Source organism: Furipterus horrens, unplaced genomic scaffold, assembly GCF_987537825.1.
Source record: "Furipterus horrens unplaced genomic scaffold, mFurHor1.1.pri manual_scaffold_7, whole genome shotgun sequence".
NCBI classification, from domain to species: Eukaryota; Metazoa; Chordata; class Mammalia; order Chiroptera; family Furipteridae; genus Furipterus; species Furipterus horrens.
The window spans coordinates 9,398,603-9,419,293 of record NW_028327177.1 but is presented as its reverse complement, the minus strand read 5'-3'; the positions used below and the strand labels follow the sequence as shown (position 1 = coordinate 9,419,293).

Below are 20,691 nucleotides of genomic sequence, written 5' to 3'. Positions count from 1 at the left end.
CCATTATTATATGAAATGTTAAAGGGATTTATTTAAGAAAAAGAAGATCAAAACTATGAACAACCAAATGGCAAAAAATACATATCTATCAATAATTGAATCTAAAAAAAAAAAAACCTAATCAAACAAGAAGAACAGCGAAAGAATCATGGATACAGAAAACTTTTTGATGCTTGCCAGACCGGGGAGGGGGGCAGGGGGGTTAGGGAATGGATGAAGAGGTGAGGGGATTAAGAAGTACAACTAGGTAGTGACAGAATAGCCATGGGGATGTAGAGTAAGTATAGGAAATGGAGTTGCCAAAGAACTCACAAGCATGACCCATGGACATGAACAATGATGTGGGGATTGCCTGAAGGAGTGGGAGGTGCTGGGTGGAGGGAGGGCAAAGGGGGAAAAATCAGGACAACTATAACAGCATAATCAATAAAATATAATTAAGAAAAACTGGAATGGATAGCTCAGAATCCCACATCAACTTCTTGCTCTCCTCCCAAGGTGCCACCATGAAACCTCAGGGATCCAAGGAATTCAGTTTGAAAACCTACCAGTTTAACCTCTTCATACAAAAAAGGAAAAAAGGGAGACCTGCCCAAATTCATCCCGTGAATAAATGGCCGAAGCAGGCATTGAACCCAGGTCTTTTTTGAAATGAAAACCTGTACCCTTTCCATTGGTGATAGAAGGAATACCTCACATGTGTACAAAGCTGTACACACATGACAAAGTGTTTTCACATATATGATATTTTTTTTTAAGGTGAGGGCCAGTGACGGGCATGTGAAGAAGTGGGAGAGAGCTGCAGTGAAACTTCCAGGAACCTTTCATGATCAGTACATCCCTCGGACCTGGGCAATACGGCCATGACCTGCCCTCTTCCAATCACATCTTCCCTGGCTTAGCCAAAGTTGTGCTTACCCAGACCCTGCACCTGTCCATCTAGTCCATATTCCAGGTACCCAAGACCTGGAATTCCCTGCCCCAATGCCAAGAGCCTGCTTCTAGCACCCGGAGGTCTCTTTCTTGGGTCAATTTTCCCAAGGTGACCTGCTGGCCCTGCTGTGTGCACCTATAGGCCTGTGGGTGATCAAGGGCGGCACGGTGTATGTGGATGGCGTTGGGATATGGTGGCTGGGATGTCTGGGTTGTGCCCTGCAGGCTCTACAAGGCGAGGGCTAAAACTGAGAGAATAGGAATCAGGCCCCACACTCTAGCTTGGACTGGTCCAGTCTTCCACAGAGCTTAGGGGGAGGCCTGCAAGGATCTAAGGCTCCCTGTGCGTGTGCTTAAAATAAAGTAGGAGAACACAGTTGAGTGGAAAGTGCCAAGACAGAAAGAGGACTCAGCACCCCCAGGAAGACATTTAAACCTGACTTCTGTGCTGGGGAAATCTGGGTGGCGTTTTGAAGGATGGACAGCAGTTCATTCGATTGGCGAGGGGATTCCAATGGGAGGGAAGAGCACAGGCAAAAGTGCAGAAGTGTGAATTGGCATGATGTTTTTGGGACCCTACTAGGAGCTGGCGTGGATAGCATGGAGGTGAGAAGAAGGGTGAGGCTGGGAAGGGAAGAGGGGCCAGGAAAGAGGGCCTATTTTTCCACGCGCTAGTGGCTGGATTTCATCTGAAGGTCCCTGCAAGGTCTGAGGCCAGGGCCCAATGGGATCAAGTTGAACTTTTAGAAAAAGCGCTCTGACAGTTGTGTGGGGAATGGATGGAGGAAGTAAAGGACGTATTTTGTTTTGTGCACCATTATATCTCTAGCATCCAGTAGATGCACTGGCAGACGATGTGCCCAGGGCATGCTGAAGAATGAATGAGTGACCCAGTTAGGAGCTTACTGCAGACACCCAGAAGGTCCCAAACTAAGATCACAAGAATGGAGAGGCGTGGATGGACATGGGAAAGGTACAGGTTTGTATCAGTCAGGAAAATGGAACCCAGGCCAGGAAGTTCAACAGGAAGAATTTCATGTGGGGACCTTGGGACAAAGGTATTGGAAGTGCAGAAACAAAATAGAACAAAACAACCTTCAGGGAGGCAACCCAGGAGTGAACAACATCAGGAAGCCATTGCCACCCTAGAGCGGGAGGGACAAAAGTGGTGTCACTTGAAGTCCAGGAGCCAGAGTGCCTAGAGTAAGCCAGGGCCGTGAAGAGGGAAGGGTGCCGCGGCTGGATCTCCCAGGAAGCTGACCCAGAGATGGAAATGAGCAAACAGAGGGGTTATTAGGGAATATTCTGGGAAGGGAAGGAACACGAGTGGGCAGAGAGGAAGGCTGGGCTGGGTGCGACCTCAGACCACCCTTACATGAGCGGTCTGAAGCTGGGATGCCCTCCAGAGTTGGCTACGTAGGGGCAGGGAGGCCTGAGCTTCATAATCCCACCACCATCAGTCACTGGATGTAGCCCTCCTGGGCAGGCAGTGAGACCACAGGCCAAGTGGCTCTTCTCAGTCTAAGCAATTTTCCAAAATAGCTCCCCAAAGGCACTCCAGCAGCTGGGGGTACTAAGTCCTCCAGAACAGACAGATTTAGTCCCCCCAGCACATGGCAACAGCCCTATAAAGGGTCTGTCTAGAGGGGCTGGAGCCACAGATGAGGTGCCGCCAGTGCCCAGAGCAGGGAGAGAAAGGAAGAAGCAGTCACTACCTTCTTTTCCTCCCACCACTCCCATCTTCCTCCAGGGTCTCCCATTGGGCAAACTGGGCTGGAAACCAGTGGGTAAAATACATGAGAAAGTTTACAAGGGGTAGCTCCAGGGAGTTGAGCGGGCGAAGGCAGGGGATGGTTCTGACAGCAAACAAGTCTAAGGTGGATCCAGTGACCCACTGGCTGTGGGGAACAGGAAAAAGGTGGATTCCAGGGGAAACGACTGTCAGAGATCCTGGTGCCAGGGGTCTGTGGCGCTGGATGTGGATGAACCATGCCGAGTTCCCCGTCTAAGTGCAGACGTGAAGTTGGGCTGCTCAGTGGATCCCTAAAGACTGGCACAAAATAAACCTGAAAGACTGAAAACCTCAGGTGGGCTTTTTCCTGGTCACAGGACTAAGTGCAGCCTCCTCAGCACGGCTCTGGAGCCTTTTACGTTTTCCCAAAGGACCTTTGTATGCTCAGCTCCCTGCGTTCCTGCAGCCACCCTGGGCTCTTTGAGTTAGCCCCGCCCTTGTTCACGTCCCTACCTGGTCTAGCCATCCACCATTCATACCCCCCCTTGAGCAACAGTCTCATCATCCACACATTCCCCAGGTCAAATGCTTTCTAGATGGTTCCTCCCTAACTCCTCTGTTCTCCTTACAAATCCTAATCTCTCTTTGGAGTCCCCACCAGCAAGCTCCGCCAGGTACTAGCGATCTGAACGCAGTGAGCGACTTCATCTTTGCGGGCTTCTTCTGTGACATGGGGCAAAAAAGAGCCGCACAGCATGGTTATAACACTGAAGATAAGTAATATGTACAAAGTGTCCAACACAGTATGGACCTCAATTAATCTCAGCTATTAGCATTATTTTAATTGTCATCTCTTAATCCCCAGGGTCTAACCCTTAGTGGATGCTTGATTCGTGTTTGTTGAATGAATGGAGACAGAACAGAAAAGGATTTATCCTTGGGTCCCAACCTGATTTCAGCAGAAGCGCAGGGACTCTGATAACAGTTGTCTATGTTAGGTGTCCAAGGACTCCAAATTGACTCCAAATGAGATTCTAAGGGGTTTTTGTTTGTTTGTTTTTTGCTCGTGGAACTTTGTGCAGGGTCTGGCACACATTTCGTGCCCACCCAAGTCACATTGTAGGAATGTATGCACACAGCCCGGCAGGGTTGCCCCTGTGTAGGCAGTATCTTTGTCTGTGGTCACAATGACTTCCACACCCCTACCCGCCCACCCGGGAACCGGGGCCCCACACCCTGCTATGTTGGCTGGGGAGGGGGGCCGGAATCCGGCGGTGGCCACGTGGGCCCCTTCCGCCCGCTCCCCACATCCTTTGTTTCCCACCGGCCGCGGCTCAGGAAGCTCTTTCTGCGAGTCACCGCGAAGGGGCGGCCAGGGAGCCTGGAGAAGCTATTTCCGTGCAATCCGGGCAGGCGGCAGGCGCGGGAGGGGCGTGGAGGTGGAAGCAGCGCAGAAGGCCCAGTGTTTGCTTTTATTTCATCCAACAGAAGGTTCTATTTGTGGAAGCGAACAGACGCTGGGGATTAGAACTGGGAGGGGGCAGGAAAAGGAAAAAAAAAAAAGCCACATCCACTACCACGCACAGGTCTTCCCCGGAACTACCGCGTGGGGGTGAATGACTGGTTCTGGAATTCATCACCTTTCCTGTCCTCCCTTCCTCTCGCTGCACCCGGGCCTCCGCGGCGCCCACGGTTCCAACCGGAGGTTCCTAGGCATTGGGCGGTGGGGGGATCCCCGGGGACGATAGGCTTAACGGCGGACCTGCAGCTCGCTGCGGGTGCAGAGAACCGCCGTGCGCGCGCCCGCAGACCATTGTGCTAGGTGTGAATGGGGAGCGCGCACCAATCCCCGGTCGCTTCGCCTCCCGCGGCCCCGCCCCTCCCCGCCCGCCCACTTCCCGGGGACCCTGACGTCACGGGAACTTTTTCCTACCCCTCCTCCGGCTGGTGTAGCTAAGCCCTAGGCCAGCCGGAGTGCGCGCGCCGCCTCCTGCCCGGCCCAGCCCCGGGGGCGTGTGCGCGCGCCCAAGCCGGCTCGGGAAGCACCACCTGAGCGCGCGCTAATCAGAGCATCCCCAACGCTCGGGCCACCCCTAGCGCCCCCGCGGACCCAGCTCCACCTCTGTTCCCCCTCCCTCCCGAGCCTCCCCCTCCGCTCCGGCGATTGCTCGCTGGCGGCAAGGCCCGAGTCGTCCTAGCCACCTCATTGCACAACCCGGCTTCCCAAGTGTTTACACAGCCCGGCCTGTGAGTGTGTGTGTATACAGCGTGAGTCACCGGGAGGCGGAGGAGGTGGAGGAAAGGAGAAGGAGGAGTGCACTGGCCGGGATCGGTGCGGCGCACACACTCACTCACGCTCAGTCACTCTCTCCGAGCGCGTCTCGTTCGCTCACACACACGCCGGGAGCTCCGGAGCTCGTGGGGTCCCGAGCGCCACCGAAAAGTTGCTCCGGCTTTTGCTCCGCACTCACTGCTTTTGGGAAGGGCATTTGATCTTCGTTCTGCCGAACCTGCAGGATCCCGTCCTCGCGGCTCGGGACCTTGGGAACGCCGGCAGCCGCCGCTTCCGCCTCTGAGACTGTCCGCAGCCTTGACAACAATAGCGGCGGCCTCTCACAGCGAGGCGCACCAAGCCGGTGCTTGCGGGTACCCGGCGACCCGAGCCGGCCTCCGCCCCCGGGGCGCGCGGCCAGCGTGGTCCCCGCGTGCAGCCGGAGCGCCGGGCACAGCTCCTGCTTTGCCCCCTGTGGGGGCCGAGCCCAGCTTCGTCTGCAAACTCCATCTCGTGGACTGGAGTAAAGTCGCGGCGCCCGCACCGAGCCCGCAGCGCCTTCCCGCGCGGATCCCGGGACGTACAAAGCCGGGATCATCCCGTCTCGGGACGGGATGCGGGTCGGTCCCGTGCGCTCTGCCATGAGCGGCGCCTCGCAGCCCCGCGGCCCGACCTTGCTGCTCCCGGCTTCCCGGGGCGCCCCGGCCAAGCGCCTGCTGGACGCGGACGACCCTGCGGCCGTGGCGGCCAAGTGCCCGCGCCTCTCCGAGTGCTCCAACCCACCGGACTACCTCAGCCCCCCTGGCTCTCCCTGCAGTCCTCAGCCTCCTCCCACCGCGCCGGGTTCTGGCGGCGGCTCCGGGAGCTCGCCGGGGCCCAGCCGTATCGCCGACTACCTGCTGCTGCCCCTGGCCGAGCGCGAGTGTGTGTCCCGGGCGCTGTGCATCCACACGGGCCGCGAGCTGCGCTGCAAGGTAGGCTCGGGGTTTGGAAGGTTGGGGGCTGGTGGGGGGACGGCGGTGGCAGGCAATGGTGCCTGGGGACTCACCCACCGGCCCCCGGGGGTCGAGTGTCTCACCAGCGCATGACTTTGAGGCATGGTGGGTACGTGACTGGAGCCGGGCGACACAGCGTTTGACCAGGTTCGCCCTTTGGGGGACGGAGGGGTTTCCGATGGACTGATATAATTGGGGGTGGGGGGTCGGCAGCCAAGAGGAAGTGCAGCGTTCCATTGCTTTCTCTCGACAGTATTTTCTTAGCGCCTAGAGCAGCGTTCCATATAAGTTATGGAATTGAAATGGATTCCAGGGCCATGCCATTCCCCTTCTCTCATTCTCCTCTCTCCCCCCGCCTCTGGTCCTGGAAGGACGCCCTGCAGAGGGTGCCTCCTTGGAGCTTGGAGCGACCGGCAGCTCCTTTGCCCGGGTTTCAGGGCACCCGGGCTCATCCGTCCGTGTCGAGCTCGGGTTTTGGGGATTCCAGCTGGAACCCGCGCTGGGACGAGAACTCCCGTTCTCCCCAGAAAGAAGATAGAGAGTCTGAGGGGATCTTCCAACCCGGGAGGGGTGGGGGATGGGGGGCGGCGGGAAATTGCCCGGAGTAGAAATGTTGGAAAGCCCACACCGGCTAGGAGTCCTCGCTTCCAGTCATGTCTTTGTTTTCTGGCCAGCGATTTTTTTTTTTTTTTTTTTTCCCTTCCGAACGTAAGGGATTCCATCCAGGAGATACAACTCCTAGAAACCGGATCCTCCGCGTGCTCGCTCCCCCAGCGCCCACAGACGCAGACCATTCCCACAGCCCGCCCTTTGCGAACCTCAAACCCCCGTCTCAGGCATCCCTGAGAACTCTCTGGGCGTCTCCTTTTCACCCGAAGGATGGGGTCACCCCTGTTAAAAGTCGCTTTTGGGTTTTCCGCAGCTCACCTGACACCCCCCCCCACCCCGCCCCGCCGCCACCTCCCTGGGCTCGCTGCTGCCACCTAGTGTCCGGCCTGAATGAAATTTCATGATCCAGCCCCTTGGAAAGGGGGGGAAAATCTTTTCTTCTGGGTGGTTGGGGGGCTAAGAGCTGTTTTGGGAACAATATGTGTGTGCGGTGGGGTGCGGTGGGGTGCGGTGGGGTGGGGTGGGGTGGGGTGGGGTAGGGTGGAAGGAAGGGGCAGCAGAGATGTGTTTCGAGCTGTTGCCAGGGCAGCCCAGCCTCAGAGGTGGGGTGGGTCTGGCCATTGTGCAACCGCTTGCCAGTTCCTCTGAGCCGATAGATAGTAGCTGAATCCAGATGGTGACAGCCCGTGTGTCACCGTTTCCAGTTGAGTCCTAGGATATGAGTAACCAGGCCAAACAAAAGGCTCTTAAAGAGAACAGAGAGCCTTTGGAGGAGATGCTACCCATTTCCTGGGTGAAGGTGGAGGTGGGAGTTGGGGAGTGCGGGGAAATAAATGAAAAAAAGAAAAAAAACAAAACAAAAAACTGGAGAGTATCCCATATCCCGCCTGCGAGAATGTTCACCCAAAGCTGCTGATGCCTGAACCAGACGGTGGGCAGGTTGCTTAAGGCTGCTAGTCACAGTCTTCTCTCTCCGAGTCACCAGTTCCTTCTGACTAATGACAGATCTGCCTGTTCTCCCGTCCCGGCTTCCCCTCGGAGGCTGCAGTCTCCCGTCAGTGAGTGCTCTCTCTGGCTGAGCACTCTGGGTCTGTGGGAGGCCATGCATCTCCAGGGCCTGCTTTTGAGCCCCTGGAGATCTCAGGGGGGACCACTTTATCAGCCCCTTGGTGCAGCATTGCCTGCCAACAAGGAAGGGCCACAGAAGGTGGGGACTTAAGGGCTTAGCTCGCTGGAGCCAATGGCCTCATGGAAGGGGAGAGCATTTAGAGAAGGCAGTTCTTTCAGACCGTCCACTTGGTAACCTGTTGGGCTATCTGCTAGCCCAGAGCCCTGGATTCTGCTGGTTTGGGGTGTTAGGGGCAGCCCGGGTTGCATAAGGTGGGGCAGCAGAGATAAGGGGGGTAAATGAATGGATCCTATGGTCAACCAAAGCCCAAAGATGGAGAACAGCAGCCTAGCCTGGGATTTTGGAGGTGGCCTCTGGTTTTCTTGCCTCTTAAGTGGGTCACCTTCTCTCTGCAGGTGTTTCCCATTAAACACTACCAGGACAAAATCAGGCCTTACATCCAGCTGCCCTCGCACAGAAACATCACCGGCATCGTGGAAGTGATCCTTGGGGAAACCAAGGCCTATGTCTTCTTTGAGAAGGACTTTGGGGACATGCACTCTTACGTGCGAAGCCGGAAGAGGCTGCGGGAAGAGGAGGCTTCCCGGCTCTTCAAGCAGATTGTCTCAGCCGTTGCCCACTGTCACCAGTCAGCCATCGTGCTGGGGGACCTGAAGCTTAGGAAATTCGTCTTCTCCACGGAGGAGAGGTGAGCAGCCTCCACAACCCCTCCTGTGGCCTTTAGGAACGCAAACGAAGGTGCAGGTTCAGCAGTTAGGGACAGTGTTGTGCTTCAAAACCACACCAAAGGCTCGGTTGTCCCAGTTAGTTGTTAGAAGGCCTCTCCTGAGGCGCCGTGGCCAAGGTTGGCTTATTCTGCACTCTTGTGGGTGTGGCTTGGGGACACCTTGGTGCTTTCGTAGGATGTCATGTGTGATGACAGGAAGCCCTCTCCATTTCCACCCCAGGATCAGGCTTATTCTTCATTGTTGTCAGAAAGGTCAGCTCTTCTGGGGTGCAAATGTCAACCTGCCCTTTACAACCTTGACTCCTAGCAGAAGTTCTCAAATCCTTGTTTTCACTGAGTGGGTTTTCTTTTTGTCCCTAGAAGGTAGAACAGAGCTCCCTTTGCAGAATTCTGCCCTCCTCTACACCACATTCCTGTTTTGTCTCAGGCTTGGCCCCTAATGTTTTCTTCACATTCTCCGGTGACTTTTTGGACATCTTACTTGGCTACGTCTTCAGAAGATAGCCACACTGAATAATATATGGAAATTGGCTGGAATTGGTTGCTAAATATAGATCACAGCTTACCTCATAAAGGACAAGATGCGCTTGATAAGAGAATAATGAGACCTTCAGGTTCAGAACTGGGGTTTCAGACAAGAGAATTCAGGAAGCCACATGAGATAAATCTTACCTGATTTCAAGAGGTGGGCCACGTCCCTTGTTGATTAAAAGCAGTATTGTTGTAGAATGTTAGAGGTGGCCATGAGTTATTTGGTTGTAGCTGTTCATACAAGGCTGACCCCACCTGTACTTTTTCACCCTTAACTCCAAATCCTATGAGAAAGTACCGGGTTGAGTTACCAGAAAGCTTGGCTTTGTATCTGACCTTGCAATAATGATTGGAACATACTGATTAGCAAAGAAAAGCGCAGTGTTTGCAATGGAGAAGTTTCTAATTCCTGGCACATGCTCCTTTGATATAGTGATGTATTTTCTGAAACATGCCTTTCACACCTCCTTACTAGCTTTTGAAATCCGCATTGCACAGACGAATATCATGTGCATGAAGTTTGGCAACCCGAGGGTTAAGCAATGGCAGGCTGACGCTAGCGTGTAACCAGCACAGGTGCAGGGTTTTAGTGCTACAGCAGCCAATCAGGGGCCGACAGTGTGGGTTGAGTCATATTTTCCGTTTACAGAACCAATGGGTATTTTACATAACGATGGGGAGGTCAGGCTGAGGACATACCGAAGTTAGCACATGCATACTACACTCCAGGGAACAGGAAGGCAGGAAGATTAAAAAAAAAAAAACAAAAAAAAAAAACCAGACCTTTGAGAGGAAAAGGAATTGACCCATTAGCCAGTACCAAATGTTTGCGCTTCACTCCACAGCAAGTGGCTTACTGAAACGGGGCTATTTCTGAGAAGCAGAGAGGAGCTCGGGCCGCCACCAGAGAGCAGAGGTTCCCCACGTGGGTCCAAGAGACCTGGGTGGCTGGATCTGGATAAGGAGGCCCCTGCAGCTTCATTAAAGAGCCTTTAACTAAAGATTGTCAGTTGTTACCTGAATGGAGAAGCCCCCATGGAGAGTCCTTAGGCTCAGGTGTTGGGGTACTAAGTATGTAGATGTTTTAGGGCGCCCGCATCTTTCAAATCCACCAGCCACTTTTGTTTGCTCATATACCCTCTCTGCCCAGGCTAAGTGTTCTTTGCAAGTAAACATCCCAATAAGGGCCGTGGACCTTCCTTGCACTTTCCCATCACAGAGATCACGGTCTGGGCCCTGGTGGACAGAGTTCCCTCTGTGTGTATCTATCAGTGGAAGTAGGAGTCTTGACAACTTGTGCATAATAATAGTGACTTTGGGTTCTGCGCTCTGTAATGCAAAGCGTGGGTCCAATAGCCCTGCTTGGCAGTGGTGTGGTAAGGATGAGATCAGCTTGTTAGGATGCTTGGGCCCTCCCTGGAGAAGAGAATCTCCTGCTCTTCTCTGATAGCTCTGTAGAAGATGTCAGCATTCCCCAGAGATCAGCTCCCACTCCTGCAATGTGTACTTTGTAAGTTGTGTAAGCCCTGTTAGGAGACTTCTTCTTAGCTCTAGCATAATGAATAGTATTTGGGGCTTTGCATCACACGCTCCATCCCAGGCGCTGTCTCCATACTTTGCAAATGTTTATTGCAGTTTGTGTTGGTTTGTGAAATCCTGAGTCCTGGTGGTTGCAGGCCACTGCCTACTGGATGAAGGGGTAAATGGCATTTCTTGGGCCTTGGCAGTGAGTGCCTATGGGCGCTGTTATTGGGAAGGCTTTGTTTTTCATAGCCGCTGATCTGGAAGTAATGGCTTGTTCCCTGTCCCGCAGAACCCAACTCAGACTGGAAAGTCTGGAAGATACCCACATAATCAAGGGGGAAGACGATGCTCTGTCAGACAAACACGGCTGCCCAGCCTACGTGAGCCCCGAGATTCTGAACACCACCGGGACGTACTCCGGAAAGGCGGCGGATGTTTGGAGCCTTGGGGTGATGCTCTACACCCTTTTGGTGGGACGATACCCCTTCCATGACTCAGACCCCAGTGCTCTTTTCTCCAAAATCCGCCGTGGACAGTTCTGCATTCCTGACCACATCTCCCCCAAAGCCAGGTGCCTCATTCGCAGCCTCCTGAGGCGGGAGCCTTCCGAGAGACTCACCGCTCCTGAGATCTTACTCCATCCCTGGTTCGAGTCCGTCTTGGAACCTGGGTACATCGACTCAGAAATGGGAACTTCAGACCAGATTGTCCCAGAGTACCAGGAGGACAGTGACGTTAGTTCCTTCTTCTGCTGATCCCAGAAACCTCAGAAACCTCATAATTCTCACACATGGCATTTCCTTTCCAAAGATGGACAGGCCTTTCAACGTGGTGCCAACCAGATACGTGATGGCGTAAAGACTGTAGCTGCTGAACGCAACAGGGCACCGCTCTGGCTGGCTGCGACCAGTGACTGTTGGTGTGAGCAGCACTCGGCTTGGCTGCCCTGCAGAGCTATTTCCCTTCTGAACGAGCCCTCGCCAACTACCCTGTGTCAGATTCGGGGGTCTGCATCTTTTATAGGTGGCAAGGAGTATGGATACCCTACAGCGTGTAGTCAAGTGACATGAACATTCTGAAGGGAAAGGAAGTGAATCACACAATGGCATTTGGGGCAATAACCTATTTTAACAGGGTGGCAAATAATTCAGGCCAATAAACCTGCCATCTTTGAACTTGTCCTTGGTAGCTAGACTTTCGCTGCCCTAGCTGCTCTGAATGGAGAGTTCTTTATTTCTTTTTTGGTTTGGTTTGGCACTCACCCTTTCTTCACATACTTTTAGCAATGACTCTTCCCCTTTTGGGGGACAGACTGTTTTAGGAACATAGAAGCCTGCCTGCACCATGAACCCAGACTCTCTCCTTATTTCCCGTGAAGACCTCATTTGCCCTAATGCCTTCTTCCTGACCTTGAACCGTCTCTCCACTTTGCTCTAAAAAGCACTTACCAGCTAACAGTAGAAAAGTGTCACAAATGATTGGAACTCCTGGCTATTTCAGAACTCTGAGCTCAGACAGAGGCTGTAGATTTTTAAGAATAATTTGGGCCTTTGGAGGCTGTTAGCTTTTTTTGGTTCTTCTCAAATATGATAGCATTTATCTTTTACATTTTTTCCCAAGACCATCTCAGGGTGGAGTGTTTTTGTCTAAGAGGAGAAAGATATGGAGTCTCTCCACTCCCCTCTCCCAAGAGCAAATGTTAAATTTCAGAGGAAGTGAATTTTGGATGGTTCTCAGACCACGTTCCAGAATTATACTTTAACCCTGCCATGGATATGGTCTGCCCTTGGTATCGTGTGTGTGTCTGCACTTTTGCATGATGGGTTGTTAATATTTCAAATGTGGTGTGGTTTATGAATACATCTGTATCATCAACATCTGGAGGAAATAGCAAACCCCAAACCTTTAAAGTCAGAAGGGACTTTAAAAGTCATCTAGTCCACCTTCTTTTCTCTTTCTGCCACCTCCCAATGCAGAAGTCCCCCCTTCACCTTCTTTTACAACTGGGAATGCAGTCTCTGTTTGAATGCTTCTAGAGACGGGGAACTCACTCCCTACAAAAGAGAGAGCTGAACAGAGAAACTGCAGCTTGCATTAAATAACAAGTACAGATGAAATACCAGTCAGTGTCTCGGACAGGACTGAAGCTAGGTGGTTAAACGGGTAAACCAAACATACTGTATTTTGAGAAATGGCACAAAAACGGGCAGTCATCTTTAAGGGCTACGCCTAGGCGAACTACTAACATGAATTGTTAAGAATGCCGTGTATACCTCATGTACTGTGTACTTTGTACATATATTTTACCTTTTATACATACGTGCGATGTTTTTTGTTGTTTTGGCTCTGAGGCTTGTTGTGTTGTCTGTGTCTGTCTGAATAACCTGCGTGTCTAAAACCACGTGAAATGTGAATGATTATGGGCAATATTACCTTGACAGAATCATGGGACTCGGAGAAGAGGGAGGACAGAGGCCTCTGTCGCATTAAGGCTCTCGTGGTTGCTCGATTGTTGTATCTGTGATACGTTACCTGGCTAAGGATTCCGGCCGGGTTGGCTGGGGCTTCTGCCGGAAAAGCTAGAAACACTAGATCCTTCCTGTACATGTGTATATATGTGGACAGTGAGATGGCCATTTTTGACTTGTAGAGAAATTTTAATAAATCTGGTTTTGTAAATAGGCGCAGTGAATTTCTTTTGAGTCCAATCTGCCTTTGCCACGTACCAGATGCTGGGGGAGGCCAAGGTCTAGTCTCAGGGCTTGGAATTTCATGGGGCAAACAAGTCAACAGTTGATGATGATTATATATGATGATCATATATGACGTTGACAGAACCCATTCTCTTTTCCCGTTGAACTGGGCAAATTCATTTTGATGGGTGATGCCAATTTGATGAAACCAGATTGGTGAGGGCTATGGGTTGAATTTAGAGTTAAGAAGCATTTGAAGAGGGGCGTACATCAATAAGCCTTGAGTTGTAAAAATCCATCCGGTCTTTTTTAGGTCTTTTAAGAATTTGATGGAAAACGTGTATGAGTGTATCAAACAGCATTTTACTATAATTTCAGATGTCCATATACCTGAAGGCATCCCAAAGCTTCTTGTTGAGGACTACCTTCTTCCCGCCGATTAGATTTAACTAAAATTGCTACTCGAGGCATTTCCTTTTTTTTTTTTTCTGTAAGTAAAAATGGAAATAAAACTAAAGACATTTTTGAATCACAAAGGTAGAGAAAGGATTTTGATTTCATTAGGTTTACAGCTTCACTATTACATCAGAATCTATTCTAAATGAAGTCAATTAGCATCTGGAGTGATTTGTTTCTAAATCCTTATATTGTAAAGTGTGACAAATGCACAGAAAAAATGCACGTAAAGTATAAAACTGAATTCTCACAAACTGAACACACTCACCTATGGGGCAGCCAGATCAAGGAAACAAAGCTGTGCCGGGGCCCCAGGAGCCCCTTCTGCCCCTTTCCGTCGCCGCTCGACACCCCTTCCAAGGGTTACCGCCATGGGACAGAATTTTTGCTCTGAAGTTTCAACTGTAAAAATTAGAATAAGGGCTCAATCATCAACTTGAGGCTTAAACGAAGGGGCAGACAGCAGTGACAGATGACACAACCACCCTTTTCTAGGACTCAGGCCTTGATCACCTGGGAAAGCAGACCTATGACACCGAAGTAAGAACAAGGCAGGCCTCACGACTCAAGGATTTAAGAAAAGAAATGGAAAGGGCACCTCAGAAGAATGTGGAAAATGGCCAAATGCCTGGGTAGTTCAAAAACGAAGAAGCTGCGGGTTGGTCTAGGGCCATCCCATGAATGCCACCCTTAACCCCCCGAGTACCTGGGGCAGGTTCCAATCTCAGAACGTACATTACAGTGTCTCCCTGCTCCAAGGAGCCCAGAATGAGGCTCAGCATAACTCCTAGCTGGCTAATACTAGGGACTTCACCGAGCTTTTTCATCTAAGGGTTTCAAAACACTTTGCAAGCAATTAAGGTTACAACACCTCTTCGTGCTGTTGTTACATGCACTAATGGAGAGAAATATGGGTCAGGATTGGCCGGAATGACATGTGATGCCACAAATCCATACATTTAATCTCTTCGAAGATTGGAACAAATCTGGGGCAAGCCCAACCACTGACATTTAGAAGGTCACAATGAAAATATTGAGCCCTGGCTAACTAGCTGATCACTTTTAATTTTCCCTTGTGCCTTCCAAGTCCTCGTCATTAGAGGAGTGCAAGTAATATATCAATCTTTTATTCGTATTGTAGTTACTAGAAGTTTCCCTCCCCACCTCCTCTCACCCTCACAACAGCCAAGTGAAAGAGCCAAGTCAAATATTATTTGCTCCATTTTAGAGGCGAGTAAAAGGAGGCTCAAGTGTTTTTCAGGAGCCTCTCAGGAAGAAACAGTTTGGAACTGGGACTTGAACTTGGGTCTCTGGACTCCTTGCCCAAGGCAGTTTCTAGCTCTGCGCACCACTACAGTAAACCTTGTGGGGAGATTGGGGATCGGAGGGTGGAGCAGGAGGATGGCTGAGCAGTCAGAGAGCCAGAATGGATAACCATTTTGTTACAGTGTTTGTAATTGCTGTGTGCTTATTGTCACCGTCTACACGGTAGCCCCAATTGGCACGGATTTCCGGTATGAATGTCAAAGTCCAGTTCAAGAAAACTCCAGTGATTTGAACAAAAGCAACTGGAACGGCTTCGTTAGTGGAAGCAGATGAAAAAGCTTATAATGAGGCACTTTTTCAATACAATGGCATACAGGGTTGGATTGTAGAGATGGTGTATCACTATACCCCAAAACACGTATTGGCATAACCAAGAAAAGTCAGTATATTTTGACGTGGCCACAAGCTGTAGGAGTTTCACGCTCAATGAGTAGTTTAGGGAGAAATCTGTTGCTCCTGGAAACCCTGGTGATGGGATTGATCTGCTTCGGACCTATCTTTGGTCTTGCCAGCTCCTTTTACCTTTTGTTAGTCTAGGTTTGATGTGCTTTGGGGCTTGGACTGGACTTTGGGCTTGTATCTGCAATGCTTGTATCCCATTGTTGTCATAGGAATTCTCTGTCTCCGTGCAGGTCTGTCCACACTGGGCTCAGTGAATTGCTACATTGCTGGAATTGAACTTCACCAGAAACTAGCGCTGTCTGAGAATGTATCCTGTGAATTTCCATGGTCTTTCAGCCTGGCTGGCATCTCAGCTTCTGCGGTCTTCATTTGGGCAGCTCATACCGACTGGAAAAAGCACACTAAGGAAGGCATGTCATGTGGCATGAGTAGGAAGCTGGCTGCTTTACAATTACCATTTTCGGGGGGTATATTTTATTGATTATGCTGTTACAGTTGTCCCAATTTCTTTTTCCTTTGTTCCCCTCCGCCCAGCCACCCCCTCCCTCCAGCAATCCCATCCCCTTAGTTCATGTCCATGGGTCATGCATATAAGCTCTTTGACTTTACTCTTTCCTGTACTATTCTTAACATCCCCCTGTCTATTCTGCACTCTCCTACTATGCTCCTTAATCCCTGCCCTGTTTCCTCATTTCTCCCCCTTCCCCCTCCCAGCTGACACCCCTCCACATGCTTCTCATACCTATGACTCTGTTCCCATTCTGGTTGTCTGCTTTGTTTTTAAATTTTTTTAGATTCTGTTGTTGATTGTTGTGATTTTGTTGTCATTTTAATGTTCATAGTTTTGATCTGCTTTTTCTTAAAGAGGCCCCTTTAACATTTCATGTAATAAGGGCTTGGTGATGATGAATTTCTTTAGCTTTACGTTGTCTGGGAAGCACTTCATCTGCCCTTCCATTCTAAATGATAACTTTGCTGGGTAGAGCAATTTTGGCTGTACGTCCCTGCTCTTCATGACTTTGAATATTTCTTGCCAATCCCTTTTAGCCCACAAAGTTTCTTTGAGAAATCAGCTGACAGTATTATAGGAACTCCCCTGTACATAACTAACTGCTTTTCTCTTGTTGCTTTTAAGATTTTCTCTTTATCTTTAACCTTCGGCATTTTAATTATGATGTGTCTTGTAGTGGGCCTCTTTGCATCCATCTTGTTTGGGGCTCTCTGTGCTTCCTGGGCTTGCATGTCTTTTTCCCTCACCAAATTAGGGAAGTTTCCTTTCACTATTTTTTCAAATAGATTTTCAATTTCTTGCTTTTTCTCACCTCCTCTGGCACCACTATGATGCAAACATTGAACATCTTGAAGTTGTCCCAGAGACTGCTTATACTATCCTCATTTTTTTAAATTCTTTTTTTCTTCTTGTTGTTCTGATTGGTTGTTTTTTGGTTCCTTATGTTCCATACCATTGCTTTGATTCTCGGCTTCATCCACTTTACTATTGTTTCCCTGTAAATTGTTCTTTATTTTAATTAGCATATCTTCACTTCTAACTGGATCTCTTTTATGCTGTTGAGGTCCTCACTAAGTTCCTTGAGCATCCTTATAGCCAGTGTTTTGAACTTTGCATTTGATAGATTGCTTATCTCCATTTTATTTAGCTCCTTTTCTGGAGTTTCGATTTGCTTTTTCATTTGGGCTGTGTTTCTCGGTCTCTTTGTTTTTACAGTCTCCCTGTTTATTTCTATGTATTGGGTAGAACTGCTTTGACTCTGTGTCTTGGTAGTAGAGTGTGGTCTACTGTAGTAAGGTCCAGTGACACAGCCTCCCCTTTCACCCAAGCTGGATACTTGAGGTGCGCCCTTTGTGTGAGCTGCGTACACCCTCCTCTTGTAGTTGAGCCTTGGTTGCTGTTTGCAGGTCAATGGGAGGGATTTACCCAGGCCAGTCAGGGGGAAGGATTGGCTGTGACCACTGATCACCACCCTCCACCGTCCATGGATCAGCTGTGCAGGGGTGGGGTGGTGATGCTCTGATGTGGTCTAGCTGTCCACTGGGTGCACTGTCCCTGGGATTTCCATGGGTGGTGCAGGCCAAGGTCAGCCCCCACCTGTGTTTTACCTGGGGCCACCCTGCCTGAGCTATAAGGTAATCTGAGATGGCTGCTACTTGTGCTGGGCTTGGAGATTCCCAGGTGATGCCAAGCTGCGAATCTAAGCTGGCTGCTGCTAGTGCTGGGCCTGGGGCTCACTGAGGCCAGCTGTTGCTTGTTTGATAGGATTTAGGAAGTTGTAAAGCGTGAGCCAAGACCAGGCATTTTATGGAAAAGCAGCTTGGATGGGCCTATAAATTGGATGAGCAGAGTCTCTGGGGATCTTTAGGCAGGCCCAACAGTGTTAGCCAGGTTGATGGCATCTTAGATATGGCACCAGCTTGCCAGCTCTGCGAGGGGAGGGATTAGAAAAGGGACAATGGCCTCTGCTCCCCTTGATGCCAGACACTTCAGTCTCTCCCTGGATGCCACTGGTGCCTTTCAAGCTGCTATCCTGGTGCTGGAACTGAAAGAGACTGAGTCTGAGTTAGCAAACGGTTACCCCACAGCACCCCATCCAGCAGTAATGGCATCCTCTTTTTATAGATGAAGAGACTGAGGTTCAGAGAGCATAAGGGTTTTGCTTTAAATCACGCAGCACAGAATTTGTTTGCTAGGTAACACACCCAGAGCCTTTAACTGCAAAGGGTAACTGCCCCTTTGTTTTCAGAACTGGGGGGATACTTCATCAATGATTTAGCCCTAAATGCAATGTGTTATCCTGGAACAGGAAAAATGACATTAGTGGGAAATATGAGTGAAATATGAGTGAAATCCAGATAAAGCCTGGATTTTAATTAATAATAATAATGTGCTATTGTCGGTTTCTTAGTTGTGACAAATGTCCCATGGGATGTAAAGTGGTAACCTTGGAGGAAACTGAATGAGGAATATATGGGAACTCTCTGTGCTATCTTCGCAGTTTTTCTGTATATCTGAAGTTATTCCAAAACAAAAAGTTTATTGAGGTAAAAGATTCAGTCCATACTTGCCCCATGTTCAGCTAGGGGAAACCAAGGCTGAGATTGAGGAAGTCACAGTGGCCAGGCCACTCCTGGCCCAGCACGCAGGCCTGATGCCTGCTACGCCGGCGTCCTGGGTGTTGACTGGCACGTGACGGGTGACCTTCTGGAATGTGTCTAGAGCCGAATAAGGTGAATGTGAGGCATTTCCATGGAATGTGTCAGGACCGTTTCTTGATATAGGACATAGCATTTAGAAACGTGAGTTCCTAGGTCTGACCTTTAGCTCAGTGACTATGTGACTATCTTCGTCATTGCCCTGCTCTGGTCATCGCTGTCGGTCAGCCACCATCCCAAGAGGCAGGCTGAGGGCTGTGCCATTCAGTCATGAATTTGGATTCCATGCCTCATTAGCTAAGAAGGAGGCGGGAGCCAGTTGAGGAAAATATCCATGAGAGGAGTCTTGGCCTCAGGTTGAAGAGAAAGGAATGCGGGGGGCGGGGCTCAAGTACACTCCACACAGATTTTTCATCCAAGTTCCAAGTCGAGAAGAGCTAGTCTCGTCTCTGGGAGGTGAAGAACCGCCTAATCTGCTCCCTTGGGGTCTGCAGGAGGGCTCCTCACCTTTGTCTGTGGGGAGGCTGCTGCCTCCGAGGCCAGGAAGCAGGTAAGTGTGTGCTCCCCATGCTGTAGATGGGGAGGCCACACCCCAGACAGGGCTAAGAACAGCCACCCTGCAGCCAGTGCTCACTTCCTATTTGCAGTTTTCTTCCTCCGCAGGTGGAGGTAGAGTTGCTTTCCCGAGTGCATACTCATCAGCATCGTTCTCACTTCGTCACCGGGCCTGCGAATTTGTGGATGACAGTTCACAGTGAGACTTTCACCCCGAACGCACAGTGTGTCCTAGACACAGTGCTGGGGCCAGAAAAGGAATAATGGGAATGAATAACAAGGATGGTGGGAACCCACTGGTACCGAGTGTTTAGCATTTGCCCAACCCTACGTTACCACTTTACAAGCATGGCCTCTTTTAATGCTTACAAGTCTGTGGGGAGATATTTTTATTCGTCTGACTTTACAGTTGAGTACATGAAAGCCCAGAGGGGTTAAGTCACTTGCTCAGGGTCACGCAGCTAATAAATAGGATCTGAACCTGGGGAGTCTCGCTCTAAAGTACATGCTCTTAACATGTGAGTGACCAGCTGCCCCCTGTTGGCATCCATTCACCTTTCATATTTATTACCACAGCTGAAGTCCTATCATGGGGGAAAACACTTTATGTTTGACACTTTGCAGGGCTGGCAGTAAAGAGGAAAGAGCTTGAACTTCAGGGTTGGAGAGACCTGGTCTCAAATCCCAGCTCTGTAGCTAACTAGTATGGCCCAGACAAGTCACGTGACCGCCCCACCTCAGTTGCAATAATGACTGAAAAGGCAGTAATAACACCCATGTCCACACTGAAGGCTGTCACTGTGAGGATTACACGAAGTAATGCATGCCCTGGGCCTAGCCCACGATGTCCTGTATGCTGCTCAAATTTAGGCAAATTCCTTTGAGTGGGAAGAACCTAGGCTGCGAAGTCAGACAGAGCTTAGATTTGGAGCCCAGTCTCGCTCCTTATTTGCTCTGTGACCTGAGGTGAGTTGCAAAGCTGAGCCCGGACGTCGTCATTCATGAAATGGGTCCATGAAGCCAAGTGTCCGCAGGGCTGCATTGCTGTAGGGCTGTGGCGCTTTGCAGAAAAGCAGGGCTGCGGGCGGGGCTGGGGCGGAAACACGCAAAGCGCCTGGTCTGGGACTGCAGCCGGGCATAGCGTTCCCACTGACATTTGTGTGTTTTCCCCTCCTCCTTTGTCTTCCTGTTCTTCCCCTTCTTGATCACAGGCTCGGGGAGAGTTGAGCGTCCTGGGGGACAGCTTGGAGGCGTGGGTCAGCGGCAGGGAGCTGGACATCATCTGCTTTGTGGGGGTGGGGGTGGGGCTGCTGATCTGTTCAGGTGAGTGTCCAGCAGTCTGGTTTCTCCAACCTTGTCCCGCTGGCTACCTCCTTCAATGTCTCAGAAACACCTAGGGCACAAGGGACTTGAAACCACCCTGTCACAGATACCACCTTGATTCCCAAAGCAGGGGTTTCCTTGGGAATCCCCCAAGGAGACCAGGGATTTAAAAAATGAACACACGGCCAGTTTCTGCGGACGCAGAGACGTAGCTTAGTTTCCACCAGCAGGGTGACAAAATGGGGAGCCTGGAGTACAAATGCCAGGGTTGGGAGTGGGCCTCTAGTACTTACTGTGAAGGCCACTAACCCGCCTC

General features: G+C 50.5%; 1 protein-coding gene, 1 long non-coding RNA gene and 1 pseudogene across 2 annotated transcripts; 2 read left to right on the top strand and 1 right to left on the bottom strand.

Annotated features, from left to right (window-relative positions):
- Positions 1 to 3,487: 3,487 nt before the first annotated feature.
- Positions 3,488 to 4,526, bottom strand: LOC150003998 (uncharacterized). The gene is made up of 2 exons (XR_016512260.1): positions 4,306 to 4,526; positions 3,488 to 4,159 (listed from the first exon to the last, which is right to left on the bottom strand). It is a non-coding gene; the product is annotated as an uncharacterized LOC150003998 (long non-coding RNA).
- A 297-nt stretch (positions 4,527 to 4,823) lies between these two features.
- Positions 4,824 to 13,131, top strand: TRIB1 (tribbles pseudokinase 1). The gene is made up of 3 exons (XM_090283372.1): positions 4,824 to 5,911; positions 8,066 to 8,358; positions 10,742 to 13,131. Exons 1-3 carry the CDS (start codon positions 5,552 to 5,554, stop codon positions 11,205 to 11,207), a joined length of 1,119 nt encoding a protein of 372 aa, XP_090139498.1. The 5' UTR covers positions 4,824 to 5,551; the 3' UTR covers positions 11,208 to 13,131.
- Positions 13,132 to 15,027: 1,896 nt separating this feature from the next.
- On the top strand, positions 15,028 to 16,131 carry LOC150003996 (claudin domain-containing protein 1 pseudogene; annotated as a pseudogene).
- The last annotated feature ends 4,560 nt before the right edge of the window (positions 16,132 to 20,691 follow it).

Bases quoted from the DNA above. Each gene is read 5' to 3' on its own strand.
- TRIB1 (XM_090283372.1), top strand. From the start codon at position 5,552: ATGCGGGTCGGTCCCGTGCGCTCTGCCATGAGCGGCGCCTCGCAGCCC. The intron at 5,912-8,065 runs GTAGGCTCGGGG...TTCTCTCTGCAG, and splicing joins GCCGCGAGCTGCGCTGCAAG to GTGTTTCCCATTAAACACTA. The intron at 8,359-10,741 runs GTGAGCAGCCTC...CCTGTCCCGCAG, and splicing joins GTCTTCTCCACGGAGGAGAG to AACCCAACTCAGACTGGAAA.